Genomic DNA, 21,278 nt, shown 5'->3' with positions numbered 1-21,278 from the left:
GGGCAAGCAAATTAAAGTTTTCAGCACTTCCTGCAGCACCTGAGCAGCTCCACTGGTTAAGCACCCAAGTTCAGCTTAGGGCATGATCCCATAGCTCATGGTTTAAGCCCTGCATCAAGCTCTGTGCTGACAGCCAAAGCCTGGAGCCTGCTTCAGATTCTGTCTCTCTCTCTTTCTCTCTAAAATAAATAATCATAAAAAAGTAAATAAATAATAAAAGGATTACATAAAATCAACCATTTCTTTAAATGAAGAGATTTAGAAAGTAAATAGTAACTCCTACAGATCTTTTTTAGACTTGGGGTATTACATTCATAAAGATGACTTAATTTTGCTTATAACTCTTTGGTAATGTTTCAGAATAGTTACATTTATGAATTGCTATAATGTATGACACAGTCATTAAAAACTCAATTTGACGTGATCAGCTTTGTCACTCACCAAGGTTTCCTCAGGAGTTACCAACCTCCCTCAAGAATAACCAAAAGTAATAAAATAGGCTGAGGAGTCTGAAAGGCAAAATCTCTACCTTTTCCTGCCAAGCTTTAACCTGTAATTCCTGAAGACAAGGAACCACTGAATTTAGCCTCCAAACCAAAAAATGACAAGGCTCTAACAAATCATGGGATTGGATTTTTTTTCAACACAATGAAATCTTTTTAAATTAAAGAGAGGATTTTTCAATTGCAATTGTTTTAAAAGTTGCCAATATCTATTTTTTAAACTTTCTTTTGATGAGGAAGCAGCACATGAGATGGTTGAACTTGAAATGCCTGATGTTATATAGAAAAAAAATATAAATATATATATGTGACAACAATTTAGTTATTCAGAGGGGTGACTATCAAATTTTATTAAAATCTCATCAAGTGGGAAACCTTAAAACAGTTATTATGCTCCACAATTATTGTAAACAGAACAATTTAAATGAGAGGAGGAGATAATGACATTAACTTCTTAACTTAAAGCAATCCTCTGTGGCATGATTTTAAAATATGCTCTTGGTCTGAAATTTATGTAAATTTAATTCATCTATCATTGGTTATTACCAGCCTAGCTACATTTAAAAAAACAACAACAACAACAACACAGTTTTCTGTAACAATTAGTTCTTAAAAACACTGTGTTTTAATTAGACCTGGGACATTATTAAACTAGCTATAAATATGTACAGTATTTTATGTGGTATACCCAGATGTCCTAAAATCAACAAATATGACCTCAGAGTTCTGTCTTCAAAAATTCTTCTAAAAAAAGGCTTTCATTCAAAGTTTTTATGTAATCTGAAGTAAATACCCTTTTTAGTTTCTATTTATGTAACTACAAAAGAAATGGTCACTTATAACTAGAGAATAATCATAGTCAGAGATAACTAATTCTTCATTTTATGGATGTCCATGGCCATGCAAAAACAATTCATGGCAGAGCTTGGATAAAACTTACATCATACAAGTAGTTTATATAGATTATCCCATTTAATCCTCACCACAATTAAGTACTATCCATTCCATTTTATACATAAAGAAGTTTATGTGATTAGGCTAGTAATTCAGTCAAGTAAGGATTTAAATCAAGCCAGTCTGATTCCAGAAACCATATTACTACCCCTAATCCTAAATTTTAAGAATAAGTGAATATTTTTCATTTATAAGGAAAATTTCAAAAACACTGTAAAAAGTATTACCCTTTAGGAATTACATAATAATGTGGAGAAAAAGGAAAGCTCATGAACTGTTGGTGGGAATGCAAACTAGTGCAGCCACTGTGGAGGACACTATGGAGTTTCCTCAAAACATTAAAAATAGAACTACCATACAATCCAGTAATCACACTACTGGATATTTACCCAAAAACTACAAAAACACTAATTCAAAGAGATACATGTACTCCTATGCTTACAGCAGCATTATTTATAATAGCCAAATTATGGAAGCAGCCCAAGTATCCACTGACAGATGAATGGATAAAGAAGAGGTGAGATAGACAGATAGATAGATAGATAGATAGATAGATAGATAGATAGATAGATAGATAGAGCAATTTACAATGGAACATTATTCAATCATTAAAAAGCATGAAATTCCACCATTTGCAACAACATGGATAGAGCTAGAGATTATGCTAAGTGAAATAAGCCAGTCAGAGAAAGACAAATACCATATCATTTCATTCATATTTGGAATTGAACAAAACAAATGAACAAAGGGAAAGAGAGAGAAAAACCAAGAAACAGGTTCTTAATTATAAAGAACAAACTGATGGGTTACCAGAGGGGTGGTGGGTGGGGAGATAGGTTCAGTAGGTGATGGCATTAAGGAGGGTACTTGTAATGAGCACCTGGTGATGTATAGAATTGTTGAATCACTATATCGTAAGCCTGAAAACAATATGACACTATAGTATAAGCCCCAAAAGAATATAGAAGTATGTTAACTACACAAGAATTAAAATAAAAACTTGATACATTTTTAAGTAAATTAAGTGAAAAAAATAAAAAAAGTAAAGCATAAAGGTTATAATTCAGAATTTCCTTCCTCTAAAATAAGTCCTTTTCCCAAGCCCAACTCAAACACCAACTTCTCCCTGAAGCCTTTTCATATCATTCAACTGAGATTAATCTTTTTTGAACTCTTGGCAATTGCTGTACACTGTTCATATGAAGAAAGTGCTAGCTCTCTTTTAATATCTATTCTCTTCTTTCTTGGTAACAGAAATCCAATTTTTCGCTCTCAGCAACCCTCCACATGTCCCAAGCTCTCCAGTGGCTAAGTATGATCATTTGACTAAGTTCTGCAATAAGATACCGCAAGTATAATGTTGGACTTCTAGGAATACTGTTTAAAGAACGCAAACTTAGACTCTTAGGAGAGCCTCTTTGTGCTTTCCCAGGGTAAAGACTTTACTACCAGGTATTTTTTTGGCTGGAGCTCCAGCAGCTATCTTGGACCATGAGTTAAGTTTGAGGAAGTAAAGTACAGCTGTGGGGGATGGAGGAGAAAGACAGGTATATCCATCCACAGTGAGACCAGGAAGCCACCATACAACAGCTGGACAGCCTCCTTCCAGATTTCACATAGTAGAAATATAAACCTCTCTCCTGTATATGCCACAATTATTATTTTTTCTGTTAAATGATCTGAATCTAACTGATTTAGTCCAGATTCACACAGAGTACATAATCCAAGGTGTGTTGTAACTATGATGAAGAGGGTGGGAGTAGGGGGGAGAGATAGAATTATTATTTCTTATAACGCTGGAACAAAACATCTGCAGCCATAATTTGTATTCTCAAACCCTTTCTGGTAATTTTTAACTTTGGGACAGAAAGAGGGTAACAGGGGCTCCTGGGTGGCTCAGTTGGTTAAGCATCCGACTCTTGGTTTCAGCTCAGGTCATGATCTCACAGTTTGTGAGTTCGAGCCCTGCATTGGGTTCTGTGCTGATCGTGCAGAGCCTGCTTGGGATTCTGTCTTCCTTTTTCTTTGCCCCTCCCCTGCTCACTTTCTATCTCTCTCTCTCAAAAATAAATAAATAAGCCTTTTTTTTTTTTTTTTTTTAGAAAAAGGGGGAAACAGGGGAAAGGAAAAATGGAAAAAAAAAAAAACAAAACACTTCTGCCTCTCTGCCATGTTCTCCTCCTTTCTTCTCTACTAGCTAAATCCTACTATACTTCAAGGACCAACTCAGCAAAATTGCTCTGTCTTACTTTCAAATTCAGAGTGCCTATGGCCTGTGCCTTTTGGCAGTCCTATATCATCTTGTAACATCTTTGGTTTGACTTGTTAACTTTTACATTGTATTTCTTTTTCTGTGTGTCACCTCCACAGCATAGTGGGACCCACATCATATTTCTTGCACCCTCCACAGCTATTAGAAAACTAACTCTGTGTAGTAGGAGATCAATAAAGAGGAAAAAGAGCAGAAGACTAACGTGAGTGAGAACGTACAACTTCTTAGAAGTGCAAGAGCAGAATAAAAATCCTAAAGAGTCCCTAGAACATGTTTTACTTTCCTGGACCTTATCAAAGAATCAGGCCTGGGAGAACTAATATTCTGATATGCTCATTGTTCATACAATCAGCACAAAACTTAAACTATACTCAGTGAGCTTGTCCTCCAACTAAGGGACGGTGTATTTCATTTTAGTTACACAGACAATTGCCTGAAACTTATTTTCTCAATTACTGTAGATGTTTTAGAGAATAAGAGATCCAGCTTAGAAGCCATGCTTTGGTAGCGGTGTATATGATTCCAAACCATATAAAAAAAAACCCGGCTTCCAGCAAGATCATATTTTACAGATATTATTTTGTCAACTGTGACAACATATGAAAAATAATACTTAGATGAAAAAACGATTTAACAAAATACTACTGAGTCTGGAACAAGTAGCTCAAGAGCTCATTTCCATTAAATGGACACTATTAGCCCTCTTCTAAAACCCAATAATATGACATCAGAAATAACATTACTACTTCTTTAAAAATAAGATCTACTCTAAGCATATATTTTGCAGAAGCTATATCATTTAAAAGCCCTAGAACATCGGGACCTTAAAAATTGTGTAGCACTGCATAGAATTAACACCATGTTAAAACACACATTTAAAAGCTCCAGCTACATTCAGATGCATACAGTAGTGACATAAAGAGCATTTTAAACAAAAGTAACTGATGTTTTTCCCAGACTTCTGATCTATTTTATACCTTGCTGATTTTATTCTCAATTATTTGCAAATAACTGTACTTCATATCTGCTAATGAATTATGGGCCTAAAAACACAATATTCTAATTTACTTTCATAAATTTGGCAAAGTTTTAAGGAGGATACAAATAAAAATACTCAATTAAAAGAAAACTCAGGTTTTTCTCATTCTTTCATGACACAAACCAAGTCTTTGTTTTTAGCATTACTCAAAAAACAATAATTGAAAATGATAAAACAGTACTGTCCTTATATTATATTGGCTCTACTTATGAATACTGAACTATTTTCTAACCTTTATACAATTTATAGTTCACATGTCAAAAAAATATTGCATTTTCTTGCAAATTACTCATTAATTATTTCATTTCAATTTTGTTTCCACACAGATTTCTCAGAAGTACCCATGACAGTAGCTTCTTTGACAGTGAAATGAACAAAATAAATGACATGTCAACAAGTAAATTAGCATTCCCTTTCTGACCAGCTGGGTCATGTTTCCTTTTCAAAATCCTTAGTCCCATGATACAAAATAATAATAATCTAAAAGACCTCATTAAATGATCAATATATTGACATAACTTCTATAAGGAGATACACAGTGCTTTAATTGATTCCTTGAATCCTTTAAATGGAATATTAAACCCAAGCCTCCAAATTATATTGTAAGAGAACATGTTCTTTACTTATTAACTAATTTCTTCAGGGTATGGTTAATGACACATAAAAAGATTCAAGAACTTTTATATTTAATCAAATAGTGGGAAAAGTCCCATATTTCACTAAATCTTTCATATAAACAACATCACAACAGAAGTTATTAAAGACAAGTTAAACCATATTTACTTACCAAAAAACTTCCAAAGGCTGAATTAAATATTGCAGCTGCCTATAAAGAAAATAAATAGGGGGGAAAAACTCACTGAAAGTAAATAGGAAAAGGAAAAGCAAAACCAAAGATGATCATTTTCCCATCCCCCACTACTCAAAACCTTAAAACATTGACTCTAAAAGCAAAGTTAGTCACTGCTTAGAAAAATTGCCAGTGGCCTGTACTTTACTAAGATAGATGAGCTGCAGCTTAGGAATTCATAAATAATGGGTCTCAAAAGCAAGCAGAAAAGACTTGCCAGGAGATGTTTTGAACCTATAGGACACTACCCAAAGAATCATCACCAATAGTAAATTGAAATCTTGTTGTTATTGATTTTGTTAGTAGACCTAAAATGGAGGTTGAGATATTCATTAAAAAATTCTTTTTCACATTACCAGGAAGAGAAAAACCATGATTGTAAAGCAAACGGTAACTACTCTGCATCAGGGAGCATATGTCTTATGAGCTACACCCACCAAGTGAGATCTGTTGTTCCCACACAACACACATTAGAATATGAACAATGAGGCTGAGACGAAGGAAGTTATTGCTCTATCATTAATGCTAAAGAAGAAACAAGCACGAAAAACTTCCACTTGCTGTTCAAAAATCAACGAAGAAATATTTGACTTTGTGCTTACCTAAATATCCAGGGATTATATAGTAGATGTTATACAGTTCTTAACTTTAAATCAATCACTATATTCCATGAAGCTACACCTGAATCCTGAAAGCTTCTCACATTTACCCAAAAAAGGATAAAAACTTGTATAACATCCAATCTGATGGGGGGAAAAAAGGAGAGAGAAAGAAAAAAATAATAAAATGTAAAAGGAGGGGTAGAGAAAACCTATTGACATCTCCTGTAGATCCAGAGCAGGATTAAATTAATCATCATGGACATTAGCAGGCACATCGTAGTCAGAAAAGGATGTCAGTTTAGCAAGTTTGAATAAAGTCCAAAGCCAGGCTAAGAGCTGTAGCTGAAAATGCCTTCTGCTCCAGAAGAGGATGCAATGAGAGTGCATCAGTAATGAGATCCCTGGCTCCAGAGAGCTTAGCTCTCCTATTCAAGTTCATAATTAATTCAACGCTTTGATAATTTCATTAGATTTCTTCTTTGCTGGCCCTATCAATAAAAGATGGCACTGGACCACAGCTCCTCTGTGGCATAAACATAGACACAGGCACAGACCAAGGAAACCTTTGCTTCCTGACAGGGACAATGGCATATGGTGTTTCTTGTTGTACAGGGAGTAGTAGAAAAAATTTTGTCTAAATAAAACATTACAGATGACAATTGTAAACTACAGCAACATATTTAACCCATCTTCCTGGAATCCCATTTTGGATGATTCAGGAAAAACTTTTATGTGTAGAGAAAAATAAGTAAAACTATATAAATAAATGAGTTGTCATGAGATCAACTAGAAACACTGCCTTTCTTCCTACAAAAGAAATGTACCTTCCCCACAGATACTGTTTATTTCTAGACCCTATTTTGTGCTTAAAATGGATCTCTTTAGTAAAGGAATGAGGTATTCCGCTTTGAGCTTCTCTCTTCAATGTGTTTCTTTCCAGTGTCTTTCACCAACCTTATTCAAGGTAACTAATGGTTTGGACTAGTATTTAAAAACAAACAAACAAAAAACCAAAAACCAAAAAACACATGGATTGTTAGAAGTTAAAAGACTCAGAAGTCAAAGTAAAATAAGTCAACTAGCACTCATCAGATCAAATCACCATTTTCCCATTCCATCCAATTCTCTTTTTTTAACCCAAACACAAGCAATATATTTTATGTGGATTGGCATTTTATAAAATAATGGCAGTGACAGTGACAGGCTGTCTCAGGTACTTGAGGATGCTGCAGGCCAACTTGTTAGTTGTTGTGCTGCTGGTGCTAATGCATTTGAATTCACCTATCCTATCACTCAGTGCACCCATGCATTGAGCTCTGGCAACCATTTGTGAAATGACTCATTAAGGTTCTGAGTCCCCTGAAGAACCATGTGAAACTGGAAACTGAACCAAGGATCTTGAGCTCAACAGTGACAAATAATTAACCTCATAGTTGACTTACCTCTGCTCTTGCAGCATATAAAGGAATTATGCTTTCCAGAATTCCAAGGAGTAATGATAAACATTTAGAGAGTGTTTCATTGATACACAAAAGGCATGTATGTCTTTAGACTTAAGGAGGACTTTCTAGCTCCTCAGTACAATGTATAAGGCCTTCCATCTACAGGTCTCTGTCCATCTTATTTTTTGCCTCCAATTTTTTATCCTGACAATACTAAACCACTTGTGATTCCTCAAACTCGTTGTGCTGTTTCTTACCACCTTGCTCCCTGGCCTGGAATGCCCTCCCCCCTTCCTCCACCTAGGTAACTCCCACCTATCTTAGCAACTCCTTCCAAGCAGCTTTCAATCACCTTCTCCAACACACATACATCCTCACTCCTAGGTGGACTGTGTCCCCGTGCCTGCTGCCACAACATACTGAGCACATCTCTGCCATGGCACTTGTCACACTATTGAAATAACCTATCTATCCACATGCCTCCTGGCCTTCCTAGAAACCACAGTCTTCTGAGGAAGGAATCTGATGAACCTCATCCTAAGCACTTACATGTTTATCTGCTGAATTGCTAAAATAAGTAAGATTCCCAGAAATGTCTACATTCTACCTCTTCTGCTAAGTATTCTATATGTTTGGCAGAATACAAGGATTGGCAGAAGACTGGATCTGACACCTGGTTCCACAGCCAAGCAAAAGCAATGACAGATCAAGACTTTAGTCTCAACCCAATATAAGCATCTCTTTTACAACATCTTGCTTTATTTTCTTTAGCCTCCATATTATGTTCCATTATATACAGTTACATAAATATGTTTAAATACATAATGCTTTAAGAGTTACTACTGCTTTGTAATAATAGAGTTAGTGAAATAAAATCTAGAACTACCAAGGAATACTCTGTAGCCATTAAACTAATCTTCAACAAAGCAGGAAAGAATATCCAATGGAAAAAAGACAGTCTCCTCAGCAAATGGTGTGGGAAAAGTGGACACTGACATGCAGGCAAATTAACCTGGGCCACCCTCTTACATCATATGCAAAAATAAACTCAAAATGGATGAAAGACCTAAATGTAAGACAGGAAACCATCAAAATCCTAGAGGGAAAATACAGGCAACAACCCCTTTGACCTCAGCTGCAGAAACTTTTTACTAGACCTGTCTCCAAAGGCAAGGGAATCAAGAGCAAAAATGGACTATTGGAACCTCATCAAAATAAAAATCTTCACAGCAAAGGAAACAATCAAGAAAACTAAAAGACAACTAACAGAATGAGAGAAGGTATTTGCAAATGACATATCCGATAAAGGGTTGTATCCAAAATCTATAAAGAACATATCAAACTCAACACCCAAAAACAAATGATCCAGTAAAGAAATGGGCAAAAGACATGAATAGACACTTTTCCAAAGAAGACATGCAGATGGCTAACAGACACATGAAAAGATGCTCAATATCACTCATCATTAGGGAAATACAAATCAAAACCACAATGAGATACCACCTCACACCTGTCAGAATGGCTAAAATTAACAACTCAGGTAACAACAGATGTTGGAGAGAATGCAGAGAAAGGGGAACTTTTTTGCACTATTGGTGGGAATGCAAACTGGGGCAGCCACTCTGGAGAGCACTATGGAGGTCCCTCAAAAAATTAAAAATATAACTACCCTACAACCCAGCAATTGCACTAAGAGATATGTACCCAAAGGATACAAAAATGCTGATTTGAAGGGGCACATGCACCCCAATGTTTACAGCAGCACTATCAACAACAACCAAATTATGGAAATAGCCCAAATGTCTATTGACTGATGAATAAAGAAGATGCAGTGTATACATACAAGGGAATATTGCTTGGCAATCAAAAAGAATGAAATCTTGCCATTTGCAACAACATGGATGGAACTAGAGTATATTATGCTAAGCGAAATAAGTCAGTCCAAGAAAGACAAATAGACAAATATCATATGATTGTTAAGAAACAAAACTGATGAACCCAGGGGAAGGGGGTAAAAAAAGAGAAAAACAGAGAGGGAAGCAAACCAGAAGAGAACTTTAAATACAGAGAACAAACTGAGGGTTGCTGGAAGGGTCCTGGGTGGGGAGATGATATACATGGGTGATGGGCACTGAGAAGAGCACTTGCTGGGATGAGTACTGGATATTATATGTAAGTGATGAATCACTAAATTCTACTCCTGAAGCCATTATTACACTATATGTTAACTAACTTGGATTTAAATTTAAAAAGGGAAGATGATCTGCATATACCAATATGAAAGCTGGCTAATATATTTAAAGTGAAAAAGCAAGCTTCAAAATTATGTATAATTCCTTTCACATGATTTTTTTCCATACCATCAAGCAATTCTCCAACACCAGCTAGGTGCCCTACAATTCAACTCAAATCTGCTACTCTCTACCTGAAGCTAGTGTCAGAGCCCACAGGTTAAGGGCTCAGTCCCACAAGACTGTTCCCATTTCAGATGTCAATCACAAAGGCCAGACTGTCACCTGTGCTTCTGTCACACTTGCTATAAATCGGAGGTTCCCACAACTGTATCCTCGAGTCTGATTACTTTGCTAGAGCAGCTCACAGAACTCAGAACAGTTTTATTCACTCATTACCACTTTATTATGAAAAGGCTATACAGGAAGAGACGGATGAAAGAGATGCACAGAGCATGCTATGGGGAAAGGGCATGAGGCTTCCCAGCTTTCTCCAGGTGTGACACACTCTCAGTGCCTCCACATGTTCACCAAAACGGAAGCTCTCCAAACCAGCCCTTTGGGGTTTCACAGAGGCTCCATTAAAGAGGTATAATTAATTAAATCATTGGCAGTTGCTGATTAAACTCTATCTCCAGTCCCTCTCCCCTCCCCAGAGGTATGCAAGTGGAACCAAATATTCCAATCTAATCAGCTGTTTGGTTCTCTTGGCAGCCAGCCTCAAACTTAGGTGAGCTGGGGGCATTCCAAGTTATCTCATTCACATAACAAAAGACCCCACAACAGTGGGACAGAGCAAGAGTAAGCAACTGGACAAAGTGTACTTCAACCCTGTGATGGGACGAGGTTCTGTCAATTCTATATGGGCCAGTACGTGCCTCAGAGGACTGCCATCAAACTTAACTCATTTTGAGAGAACCACAGCAGCAGGCTTCCAGGGTGAAGCGGCCCCAGCAATAAGAGGCTGTGGGGATACATTTAGGAAGAGGAGCTGGAAGTACACTCTGAAGAATGCCCTCCCGCAACCCGTCCAAAAAAAAGACAGAGCTCGTGGGTGTCTGCCAGGACACAGGGTACTGAGAGCTGGACAACATCAACACCAGTAATGCAAGACTGTCCCTCAACCTGTAATGCATTTGTTCTGTTCACTTTGACTCTAAAGAGGCCAGAAGTAGGAAGGGTGAGAAGGTAAGAAACAAAGTGAAACAGACCATGTTCTCTTCTCCAAGGGTCCTGCCTCTACTATTTTTTTTTATTTTATCATATATGTATGCATTCATTAAGGAAAAAAGTGCAATGATCTGTGTTTTTAAAACGGGTTAGGCCTAAGTTGGGAAAGAAGGGAATTTAGAGTTTTAAACTAGACTGCCCTAAATTAAATACCAGAAAGTCAATCCTAATTACTAAATATATATATATTATATATATACATATATAATATGACTATTTTTGCAACTAAAAGTGATCAGAAAACCGTGAGATCTGCCAGGGATGCTGTTAAAGGAGAGAGGAGGGGTAGGGAATAGGAGTATGTAAGATGGCATTTCCCATACACAATCCTTAAATTCCCACCACTCAATACGGAGATTAAAGTAACAACACAACATTTTCAATGTAAAGCTGAACTAAAAGAAACCAAGAAAAGTCAGGTAACTAGACACACGGGAAGCTGGGCAAAGGCAGAGTGGGAAAGCAAGTGAGGCAATGCTGCACACTCCAGATGCCAGGTGTGTGCCCTGGGCCCTGGGCCCTGGGTCCTGGGAGTAACAAGGAGCACAGCTTTTACCTGCAGACGGTGACAAGCGGAGCGGAGACACCTGCAGCAAGCAGACAGAGAGAACCCTCGAAGGACTGCCCCACGACCACAAGGCACCTTGACAACTCTAATTACAAAATCAAGAAAGTAACACAGGGCCTGCTGTATCAAGGACAGGCACAGAACTGCACTGCACCTACCATCTGATTCAAGAATCCCAAACTAAAGACTAATTCAAGAAAAGAAAAGACAGAGGCACCTGGGTGGTTCAGTCAGTTGAACGTCCAACTTCAACTCAGGTCATGATCTCATGGTTCATGGGTTCGAGCCCCGCATCAGGCTCTGTGCTGTCAGCACAGAACCTGTCCTGTTCCCCGAGCCTGCTCTGTATCCTCTGTCCCCCTCTCTCTCTCTGCCCCGCCTTCACTCATTCATTCTCTCTCTCTTTCTATCTCTCAAAAATGAATAAACATTTATTAAAAAAAAAAAAAGACAAAACGAATCAAAGACCAGTAGAACCCCTAAGGCCGCGTAAGAAACAAATGCAAAACTCTTCTTTGGGGTCACTTCAACAATCCAGAACACAGTGGATTCCCATTTAAAACAACCCTACCTGAACAGAAGTTTACAATACAAAAATCACAAACGTGAGAAAGCTGAATATGACAACAGCACCATTATAAAGTAGATAAGAAAGGAGGAGAAACTGAGTATTTCATAATGTACTAAAAAAAGAAAATACTACATGAATTAAACACCTAGAGCTGGAAAGCAATACTTGAAAATGTCTAGCAAAATATGAGACTATATGCCTTCAAAAAAGGAAACTTTCTTTTTTTAATAAGACACAAAAAGTACACATGAAAAAGGAAAAGGTAGGGTTGCCATGCAACAAAGTTCTGGCCAATGAGATCTAAATTGATACATGCCTCACAGTGGGGGTTAGGGAGGTTAGTTTCTGGCACTGCCCTCCTTCCATTCTTCCTGCCTAGAGCACTGAAGCTAGCTGGCATCCAGAAGAGAAAGGCCAATAGCAGTGCAGAGACAGCCACTCTCATATCATTGAGCCACAGAACAAATGCCAGCAACCCCCACCTCCGGGCACCTTGGTGTATGAGAAAATAAGTCTCTGCTTGTTTAAGCTACTTGCAGTCTGATTTTCTATCATGTGACGTCTAACTGATACAATAATGTTGCTAAATAAGGCAGAAAACAAATAAAGGACTAACCTGGCAGGTTAGATAAATCCAAAATGCCTCCCCTAAGTTATAAGTTTGAGTACGCATATTCAGTTTTATTTAGCATAATGTCTTATTCCCATTGCATATAGGATAGCACATTATTGGGGGAAAAAAGGAAAGAAAAGGAAAAGAAAATTGACTACCAGCGATGAATCACAGGGCAGTGTTGTCCTGCCCTGGAAAAGTTCCTCAATTATGTGAATTTATATCACTCCAGGCTCTGATTCACAAGAATATAGTATTTTTAATATATTAATATTTACTTAAATTTAAATTTTTATTTAATATTTATTTCCTTTCCAAGCACAGTTTCACCTAAAAAAACATAAAAGCATCAAAGACCGATTTCCAATCCTTGGTCTTTATTAAACACTGAAACACAAAATATTTTCTCTTGACTTGTATTTTGCAAAGTGCTATAGAAATGCTAAACAAAAAAATGAGGAAGAAGAAAAAAGAATTAGGAAAAGTTCATTACATTCACTTTGCTTTAAAAGTCCGTTGTAATTGGCTTTCTGAGCTCCACCCTAGATGCTAGGGCGTTTTAATACTAACTACTTATTACTATTATTTTCACTGTATATATCTTATAACGAATAAAACTGAGATACACATTTCTATATTACTAATTTAAGTGTTATTGAACCATACCACGGAAATGTAAATATTTGGGACATCAATTAAAATATGAGTTTATACACTATGCTCAACATTAATGGGGCACTCTTCATTTTATTCCATTATTCATGTTACTGCACTAAATGAAGACTACAGAACTACTACCAGGCGTTGACCAATTTAAAGAAAGATTACTTTTAGAACATGTACCATTAAAATTCACCATCTTAACAACCACTGTCATTCTTTGTTTTAAAAACACCGCGGGAATAAACAGAAGTTCATATAGATGCAAGTTGCTAGTAAATGCACCCAGCTGCTTTCCTCAGAGTAAGCTACATTTCTTGCCTGCTTCTACAGGTTCATTTCTTGCTACTGATGGAAAAAAAAATTATTTAATATCCTTAATCTTGAGGTGAATGGGGGGGTGGCTATCCTTGTTTGTAACTATTCATCTCAATTCAGGCAAGGAAAAAATATATTCAAGTTCCTGTTTCTGGGTGCTAAATTGAATCAGGTGTCCTCTCCTCTTAAGAAAATTAAGTTGCTTTTGTGCAAGAATGTTTTAATGAGAACAGAGCCCGCCGACAGTGATAAATGGGAATGACACCAGAGAGAGCATGTAAGCAGGACAATATGTGCATGTTACAGTCTTACAGCCTATTTTTCACTGACTATTCTGAATGACTTCGCTGTTTCTTAAGGGGCCTATTAATCTCAAATTTAGTTATTACACAACGTTTATTTGAACATATATTCTGCAGATGATGACAGTTAATAAAGGAAATCTTTCACAAGCTGTATTTTTACATATTGTTCCAACTACAGCTCCCAGTCATTTGATGGTATTGATGGAATAACCTACATTGTGCTGAGGCTTTTAAAAAAAGGCACATATATTCAGATTCCTTTCTAAGCACATGGGGACTCTTAAATAACCGTTAAAATGCATACAAAAAAAATCCTTCTACAAAATGGTGAAAGTAAAAGGACACCTTAACTGCTCAACAAAAATTATTTAATATGAAAACTAACACTTCTAAAAAAACAAAACAAAACAAAACAAAAAAACCAGACACCTTTTAACACTTTTAAAGCTTTGCTGTGTAATACTCAATAGTTCTTGCATAGCAACCTAACATTTTCACGATATGCATGGAATGGAGGAGGGAAGACAAAAATCAATTTTCTTGAGGTGCAAAAAGAATCATGTAACATAGCCACTTTGATTTTCTTCTTGGTATGCTTTTCTAATAAAATACCACATACTTAAAATAATGGTGATCCTGCTTTTCTTATTTTGGGTACCATACCTAATGGATAATGAGGATTACTTTAACATTTTCCTAAAAATATATTTATTAGCTCAAATAACTTCACCGACTCAGATTGTGATGACTGCTCCAGGAGAAATTTGTTGCTTTAAGTATAACTGCTTCATAATAACACCTAATGATGTTAGCAGGAAACGTTTATACCAGTTCAAGATTTTTAAAACTGCCTCATAATTGAAATGAATATAGACTGAGTCAAACACTTGTAATTTCATACTCCTGAAATCTTAGTCTTTGAAGGTATTCAATTTCAATGAAGTCAGAATTTCAACTGGTAAGGTCCCTTAGACACTACGAAAATCCCTTCAGAAATGAAGAAACAGAACTCTAGAGATAAAAGGATCTTTCCCAAGGTCATATTGGCTAGTGGCAAGCCAGACTAGAACTCATCCCCAGACATTCCCTGTACCTATTACACTCAGCACTGTCTATTTTACATATTAGTTTAACAGATATTTATAAATACATAATATAAAAGGGCATAAGCCAAAACACTAACAGTGGTTATGATGGGGTAACAGAATTAGGGATTTTTCCCCCTTTGTGATTCACTTGATTTTTAAGATTTTTGCACTGATTATTTATTAGAAAAAAGCATACAATAAATGTTATATTACATACAACAAACATTTCAGAGGTCCTCTCTTTAATTTTTAGGCAAATCTTAACGCTACGTACATATTAGGTGCTCAATGTCTGACTAAAAATTGAATGAAATTGAGGAGAATACCAAGAAAAACCCACCTAGGTATACTTGTTATAGTAACACGGAATGCTTAGGAGCAAACTGTGTATATAATTCAGCTTGCCAACTATTAAATTGAAAATATTATGATTTATTTATTAATAGCTTATTAAGCACTTATAAATTTCTAAAATGAAGCTGAATAAAACTTACTTAAAATATTCCATACTACTTGACATTATATCTTTTTTAAAATGCCAATTTCTCAAAATCCCTGAAGTTTAATTGTTCATTTCTTTTGGGTTTCCTGTGCCCTGCTAAAAAGGAATAAAATAAATGATCCTTTAATTATTCATTTATTTAACACAAATTTATTAATGTATTACTCTAAGCACTGAGAATACAAAAATAAATGCCATAGTATCTGCTTACAGTATTGGGCTAGCCATCATAATGGCTATAAGACAATAAGATCAATGGGATCACAGATATGGCAGCACAGAAATTAACTACTAAAATTTCCTTTAAAGTGGGCTTTTTCAATACCTCCTAGTGATGGACAAGAAGCACTTTTCTGATCAATTAATGGAAGCCCTATTTAATGCCAACCCACGAACTAAGCTCTCAGCACACCAACAGAGAAACTGGCCAAGAATTCCCTTAACACTTTGTTTAGAAGAGCATCCACAAAACGTAAGTGACAAGCTATGTTGAACCATCTAATGTTTCCTACAAATTTTAGACTCTAGCTACCTACCTCTGTTATTTCTGCTCTTTTCCATCCATTAGGTCTGGGAATCGCAGAGCTTCTTAAGAGGGCAATGGATCAATCCCTCAGCAATAACTCTCTCATCAGCTTTTCATTAGCAATAAAACAGCTTTCCTACCATCTTCTGGGAAATAACTTACCACAGATTCACGGAACAGAAATGGACTTTTGCAGATCATCTCATCAGGGCACTTCTCCTAAACAAGGACTACTGAAATCAGAAACAAAAGGAACCTCCCTCTCCTATTCTTCATGTCCTTAGGATCAAAGATTGCATAATCTTTTTTAAAATTCCAGATTTACAATCTATATTTTTCACTATTAATCTACACTTTTCACTATCAAGTCCTTTGTTTTTCTGAATTAACTTTTCATTTGAGATCATCTTTTTATGTTAGGTCTCCTGAGAAGATTTAAAAAGAGCTGTGTTATTTCTGTTACAAGTAGTATGCTGGTAATGTTTAGTAACTAGCTCTCAAGATAAGGGGAGGAATATCAGTTTGTAATATTTGCTGATTTTTGTGCTGTAAATATTCCCACCATGGCCAATGTCAAGCTACAGACATGATGTCAATGAACACCAAGATAGGAAGGGATGGCATAATCCCCAAAGTATAAAAAATGAGAAAAAGGAAAGTCAAATTAAACACAAAATAAGTACAGGAGGGAAATTAAGTAAAGATATGAGCAGATGAATGAAATCAAAACCATAAAGGCAACAGAAATCAATGGAATCAAAAGCTGATTCTTTGGGGGGTAAAAATCAACACAACTCATAGTCTTTGAACAGGGATTGGAAAACTTTCAAAAGGGTCACTGTTCAATTTCACCCCAACTGGTCTAACACCAACTGAATATTCTGCAATAAAATTCTGATGCTAACCCCTTGGAGTTAGCACAGACCCCACAAGCTCAAAGCTCAGTCCTCCACAAGACTGCCCTCACTTCAGAGGGCAGCTGCACGACAGGAGTCCCCAGGCCACCAGCACTTCTGACCAAGTGGCTATAAATTTAGGGGTTCCCAGGACCCTGGCTGGTTCACTAATTCAATAAAACAGCTCGCTGAACTCACTGAAAGTGCTATAGTTAAGATTACACTTTGATTATAAGTGATACACAAAGAAGGAGGTCTAAGAACTTCTGTGCTCTGTACCCATGGAGTCAGAGTGAGTCATTCTCCCAGCACACCAACATGTTCACCAACCAGGAAGCATCAGTGAGCTTCAGTGCCTGTAGTTGTTAATTGGGGCCTCCTTATATAGGCACAATTGATTTAATCATTGGCAATTATGATTGAACTCAATCTCCAGCTCCCTCTCCTTCCCTGGAAGTAGAGTGACTGGAAGTTCTAACCCTCTAGCTACCAGCTTGATCTTTTTGACCGGCCCACATCCTAAAGTCACCTAAGAGCCCATCAAGGGTCCCCCAATTCACATAATCAGCATAAGAAAGACATTCCAATCACTCAAGAAATGCCAAGGGTTTTTGAAGCTCTGTGTTAAAAACCTAGGAAAAGGATACATATTTTTATTTTGCCACAGCAACATAATAAATATTTTAGGTTTTGTAGCTCATATCATAAATTCTTGAATCTGCTGTTATAGCACAAAAGCAGCCTTAGATAATGTGTAAGTGAATGAGAGTGGTTGTATCCCAATAAAACTTTATGCATGGATACTAAAATCTGATTTTCATTTAATTTTCACATGTCATGAAATTTTATTTATTTTTTCTACCTGTTTAAAAAATGTACAAACTAAAAAAAATGTACAAACTGTTTTTAATTCATTTACTATACAAAAATATGCAGCAAGACTGTTTAGCCTGAAAGCCATAGTTTGTCCACTTCTGCACTACGATAAAAAAAGGAGGTAGAAATGACCAATATGAGGGAAAAGGTGACATATTGAGATCCTTCAGATATTTAAAGATGAGAATATTGTGAACATATTACGTGATTTCAACACTGAATATAAAGCTGCACTAATCAACAGTGTGGTACTAGCTTAAGGACAGATACATAAATCAATGAAACAGAACAGAAAGTCCAGAAACAGATCTATATAGATATGGTAAATTGATTTTTGAAGAGGGTGCACAGGAATTTAATGGGGAGAGAATAATCTTTTCAGTAAGTGTTAAGTGACATCTCTAAGCAAAAAAACAAAACAAAACAGAATTTTAATCCTTACCTCACACCATACATAAAACAGAAGCTGGAGTGGATCATAGAGCTACATGTAGGAGCTAAATCTATAAAACTTCTAGAAAAGAACATAGAGAAAATCTTTGTGACTTTGGATTACGACAGCATTTCTTAGATAGGATACAAAAATGGTAACTTTAAAATTTTAAAATGAAAAATTGGACTTCATAATTTAAGACTTCTTTCTTTCAAAGACATTAAGAAAATGAAAAGCAAGCCACAAATTGGGATAATATATTTCCAAAAAATATATCTGATAAAAAAAAAAAACCTTCTAATTAGAAGACACTTGTTTAAAAATTCTTACAACTAAATAAAAGACAATCCAACAGTGGGCAAAAAATTTGAATAGACACTTCACTAAAGAAGAGCTCTGGCTGGCAAATCAACAAAAATATGCTTAATATCACTAGTTATTAGAGAAATGTAAATTAAAATCATCCTAAGAGACCATTATACACCTACTAGAAGTGCTAAAACCTTTTTAAACCCTGATAGTTCAATGCGAATGAGGATGTGGACCAAATGCAACTCTCCTTTATTGCTGGATAGAACCAAAATGTTATAGCCACTGGAGGAAAGAGCTTAGCAGTTTCATTTTTTTATTTAAAAATAATTTTTAGTGTTTATTTACTTTTAAGAGAGAGAGCACGCACACGCAAGCAGACAAGGGGCAGAGAGACACAAACACAGAATCCAAAGCAGGCTCCAGGCTCTGAGCTTTCAGCACAGAGCCTGACACGGGGCTAAAACCCACAAACCACGAGATTATGACCCCAGCCTTCTTTACACAGGTCTTCATTCTCCAAGTCCCTGAAGATTTTAGGTCCTACATGGAAACAAGGGACATCATGGCGGGAAAAGGTTCACTAACGAACTTACCATTTCTAAGAGGATTCCCAAGAAGACATTTGCCCTTCCCGTATGCACACCCTAACCACTTCACTATAGTATCTATCCCTCAACTTCAGCTTTGGTTGGTTTACTCTCACTGATTGCACAGTATTTTATTTCTATTTATTTATTTATTTATTTATTCATTCATTTAATTAATTTCTGAGAGAGAGACAGCGTGAGCAGGGGAGGGTCAGAGCGAGAGGGAGACACAGAATCTGAAGACAGGCTCCAGGCTCTGAGCTGGCAGCCCAGAGCCCAACTCGGGGCTCAAACCCACGAACCACGAGATCATGACCTGAGCCAAAGTCAGACGCTTAACTGTCTGTGCAGGGTTTTAAACACTTGACAGTATTTTAAACACCTGACAATATAGCACAAATAAAACACAAATAAGTTTGCTAAATATAATAGTGAGTCCTACAGAAGATGCAGGAAAGTCAATGAAATTAGCACAAAGTTAATGACAAGTAAGAAAGAAATGAATGACAGGATAGGTGATTAAAAGGAGGGTAAATTGGACTTTTTTTTAAGTTTATGTATTTATTTTTGAGAGAGACAGAGAAAGTGATCAGGGGAGGGGCATAGAGAGAAGGAGAGAGAAAATGTCAAGCAGGCTCCACTGTCAGCACGGAGCCCGATGTGGGGCTCAAATTCACAAACCATGAGATCATGACCTGAGCCTAAAGCAAGAGTTGGACACTTACCTAACTGAGCCACCCAGGCACCCCTGGACTATTTTTAAAATGAGAGCATCTACGAAAATTTACAAAACCTCGGCTCTTTTTGCAAATTGTGTTGCAAAATAAGCAGGAAGAAAAGATGAGACACCGTGTCATCTTAACAATTTTCTTGGGAAAATTACATTTATCCCCACCTTCTAAAACACTTGATTCTTTCTCCCTTCACTCCAAGAATCAGTGAATAGTTATAATATAACCCAAATTCTGTTAAATGAATCATAAAATAAGTTTATTTCATAACTTTTCAAAAGTTTATTTTTTCAAAATAAAAAGCTAAACCTATTTTTAAAATATAGGTAAATGTTCATTCTTTTTTCAAAGTTAATTGACTTTAAGTGATTTTCTCCCGTATCATTTGCCATTGAATAATGTGGATCTTCTCTTTTATTATTCTAGCTACTCAAATTTTTATGAGTGGCATAATAGAGCCATTCTTTTTTTATTTCCTACAAAGGCATAGTTGAAGTTAAAAAAAAGTTTCAAGGTATAGATTCCTCAGAACGTAATTTAAATTTTCTCCGACTGGTAGAGTAATATAGATAGAAATCTTAGAGAACATCTACCCAGTTTCCTAATTTTACATACAGGGGTTGGACAGAAGCCTAGTGTAGGAGGTGACTTGCTCAAGATCACACAGTTTCTGACAGTGGTGAGACAGGAGTCCAAGAACTCCAAACACTTTTTCTCCTCTAGGCCATTAATCTTCATTTGATTCCAATATATTATGTAGATAAGATATATGTGAATATCAAAATACAAGGAATGGAAATTGTAATAGACACACTCAAATGTAAAACACTAGTCAGCAAGCAGTGAAGCACTAAATCGACTTCAAATTTTTATTAAGGTTATCCTTCTGTTAGTGATTGAAGGTATATTAGCTTAGTGGGCCATGCAATAGCTGTAGCACCACAACTAATGGACTGCCAAGAGATGATTTAATAAAGAGGCCCAGCTGAACAATGGTGTATAAGTAACTCTGACAACCTGAGGCTTTCTTCTGGTCAAACGTTTTATATCTGTAAGTGACTTTCTCTAAAAAAATTACCTGAGATGATACTCTCAGAAGGTTTCACTGTAATAACAGCAGCCCAAACATTCTTATATAAGTTCAGATTCTCCAAGATCTTAAGATGTGA

General features: G+C 36.3%; 1 protein-coding gene across 6 annotated transcripts in view; it reads right to left on the bottom strand.

Moving 5' to 3' along the window:
• SLC10A7 (solute carrier family 10 member 7) overlaps positions 1–21,278 on the bottom strand; it is a 259,094-nt gene that overhangs the window by 182,543 nt on the left and 55,273 nt on the right. For 3 of the 6 annotated variants that reach the window (XM_077755901.1, XM_077755903.1, XM_077755906.1), the window contains exon 5: positions 5,556–5,594. The exons of the other annotated variants lie outside the window; for them this stretch is intronic. In XM_077755901.1, coding sequence (XP_077612027.1) covers positions 5,556–5,594 — 39 coding nt within the window. The remainder of the gene's footprint in view (positions 1–5,555; positions 5,595–21,278) is intronic. 6 annotated transcript variants of the gene reach the window in all.

This window comes from Crocuta crocuta, unplaced genomic scaffold (assembly GCF_008692635.1).
Source record: "Crocuta crocuta isolate KB4526 unplaced genomic scaffold, BGI_CrCroc_1.0 scaffold112, whole genome shotgun sequence".
NCBI lineage: Eukaryota > Metazoa > Chordata > Mammalia > Carnivora > Hyaenidae > Crocuta > Crocuta crocuta.
The sequence above is the reverse complement of the archived record's forward strand: the minus strand, read 5'-3'. Positions and strand labels throughout refer to the sequence as shown.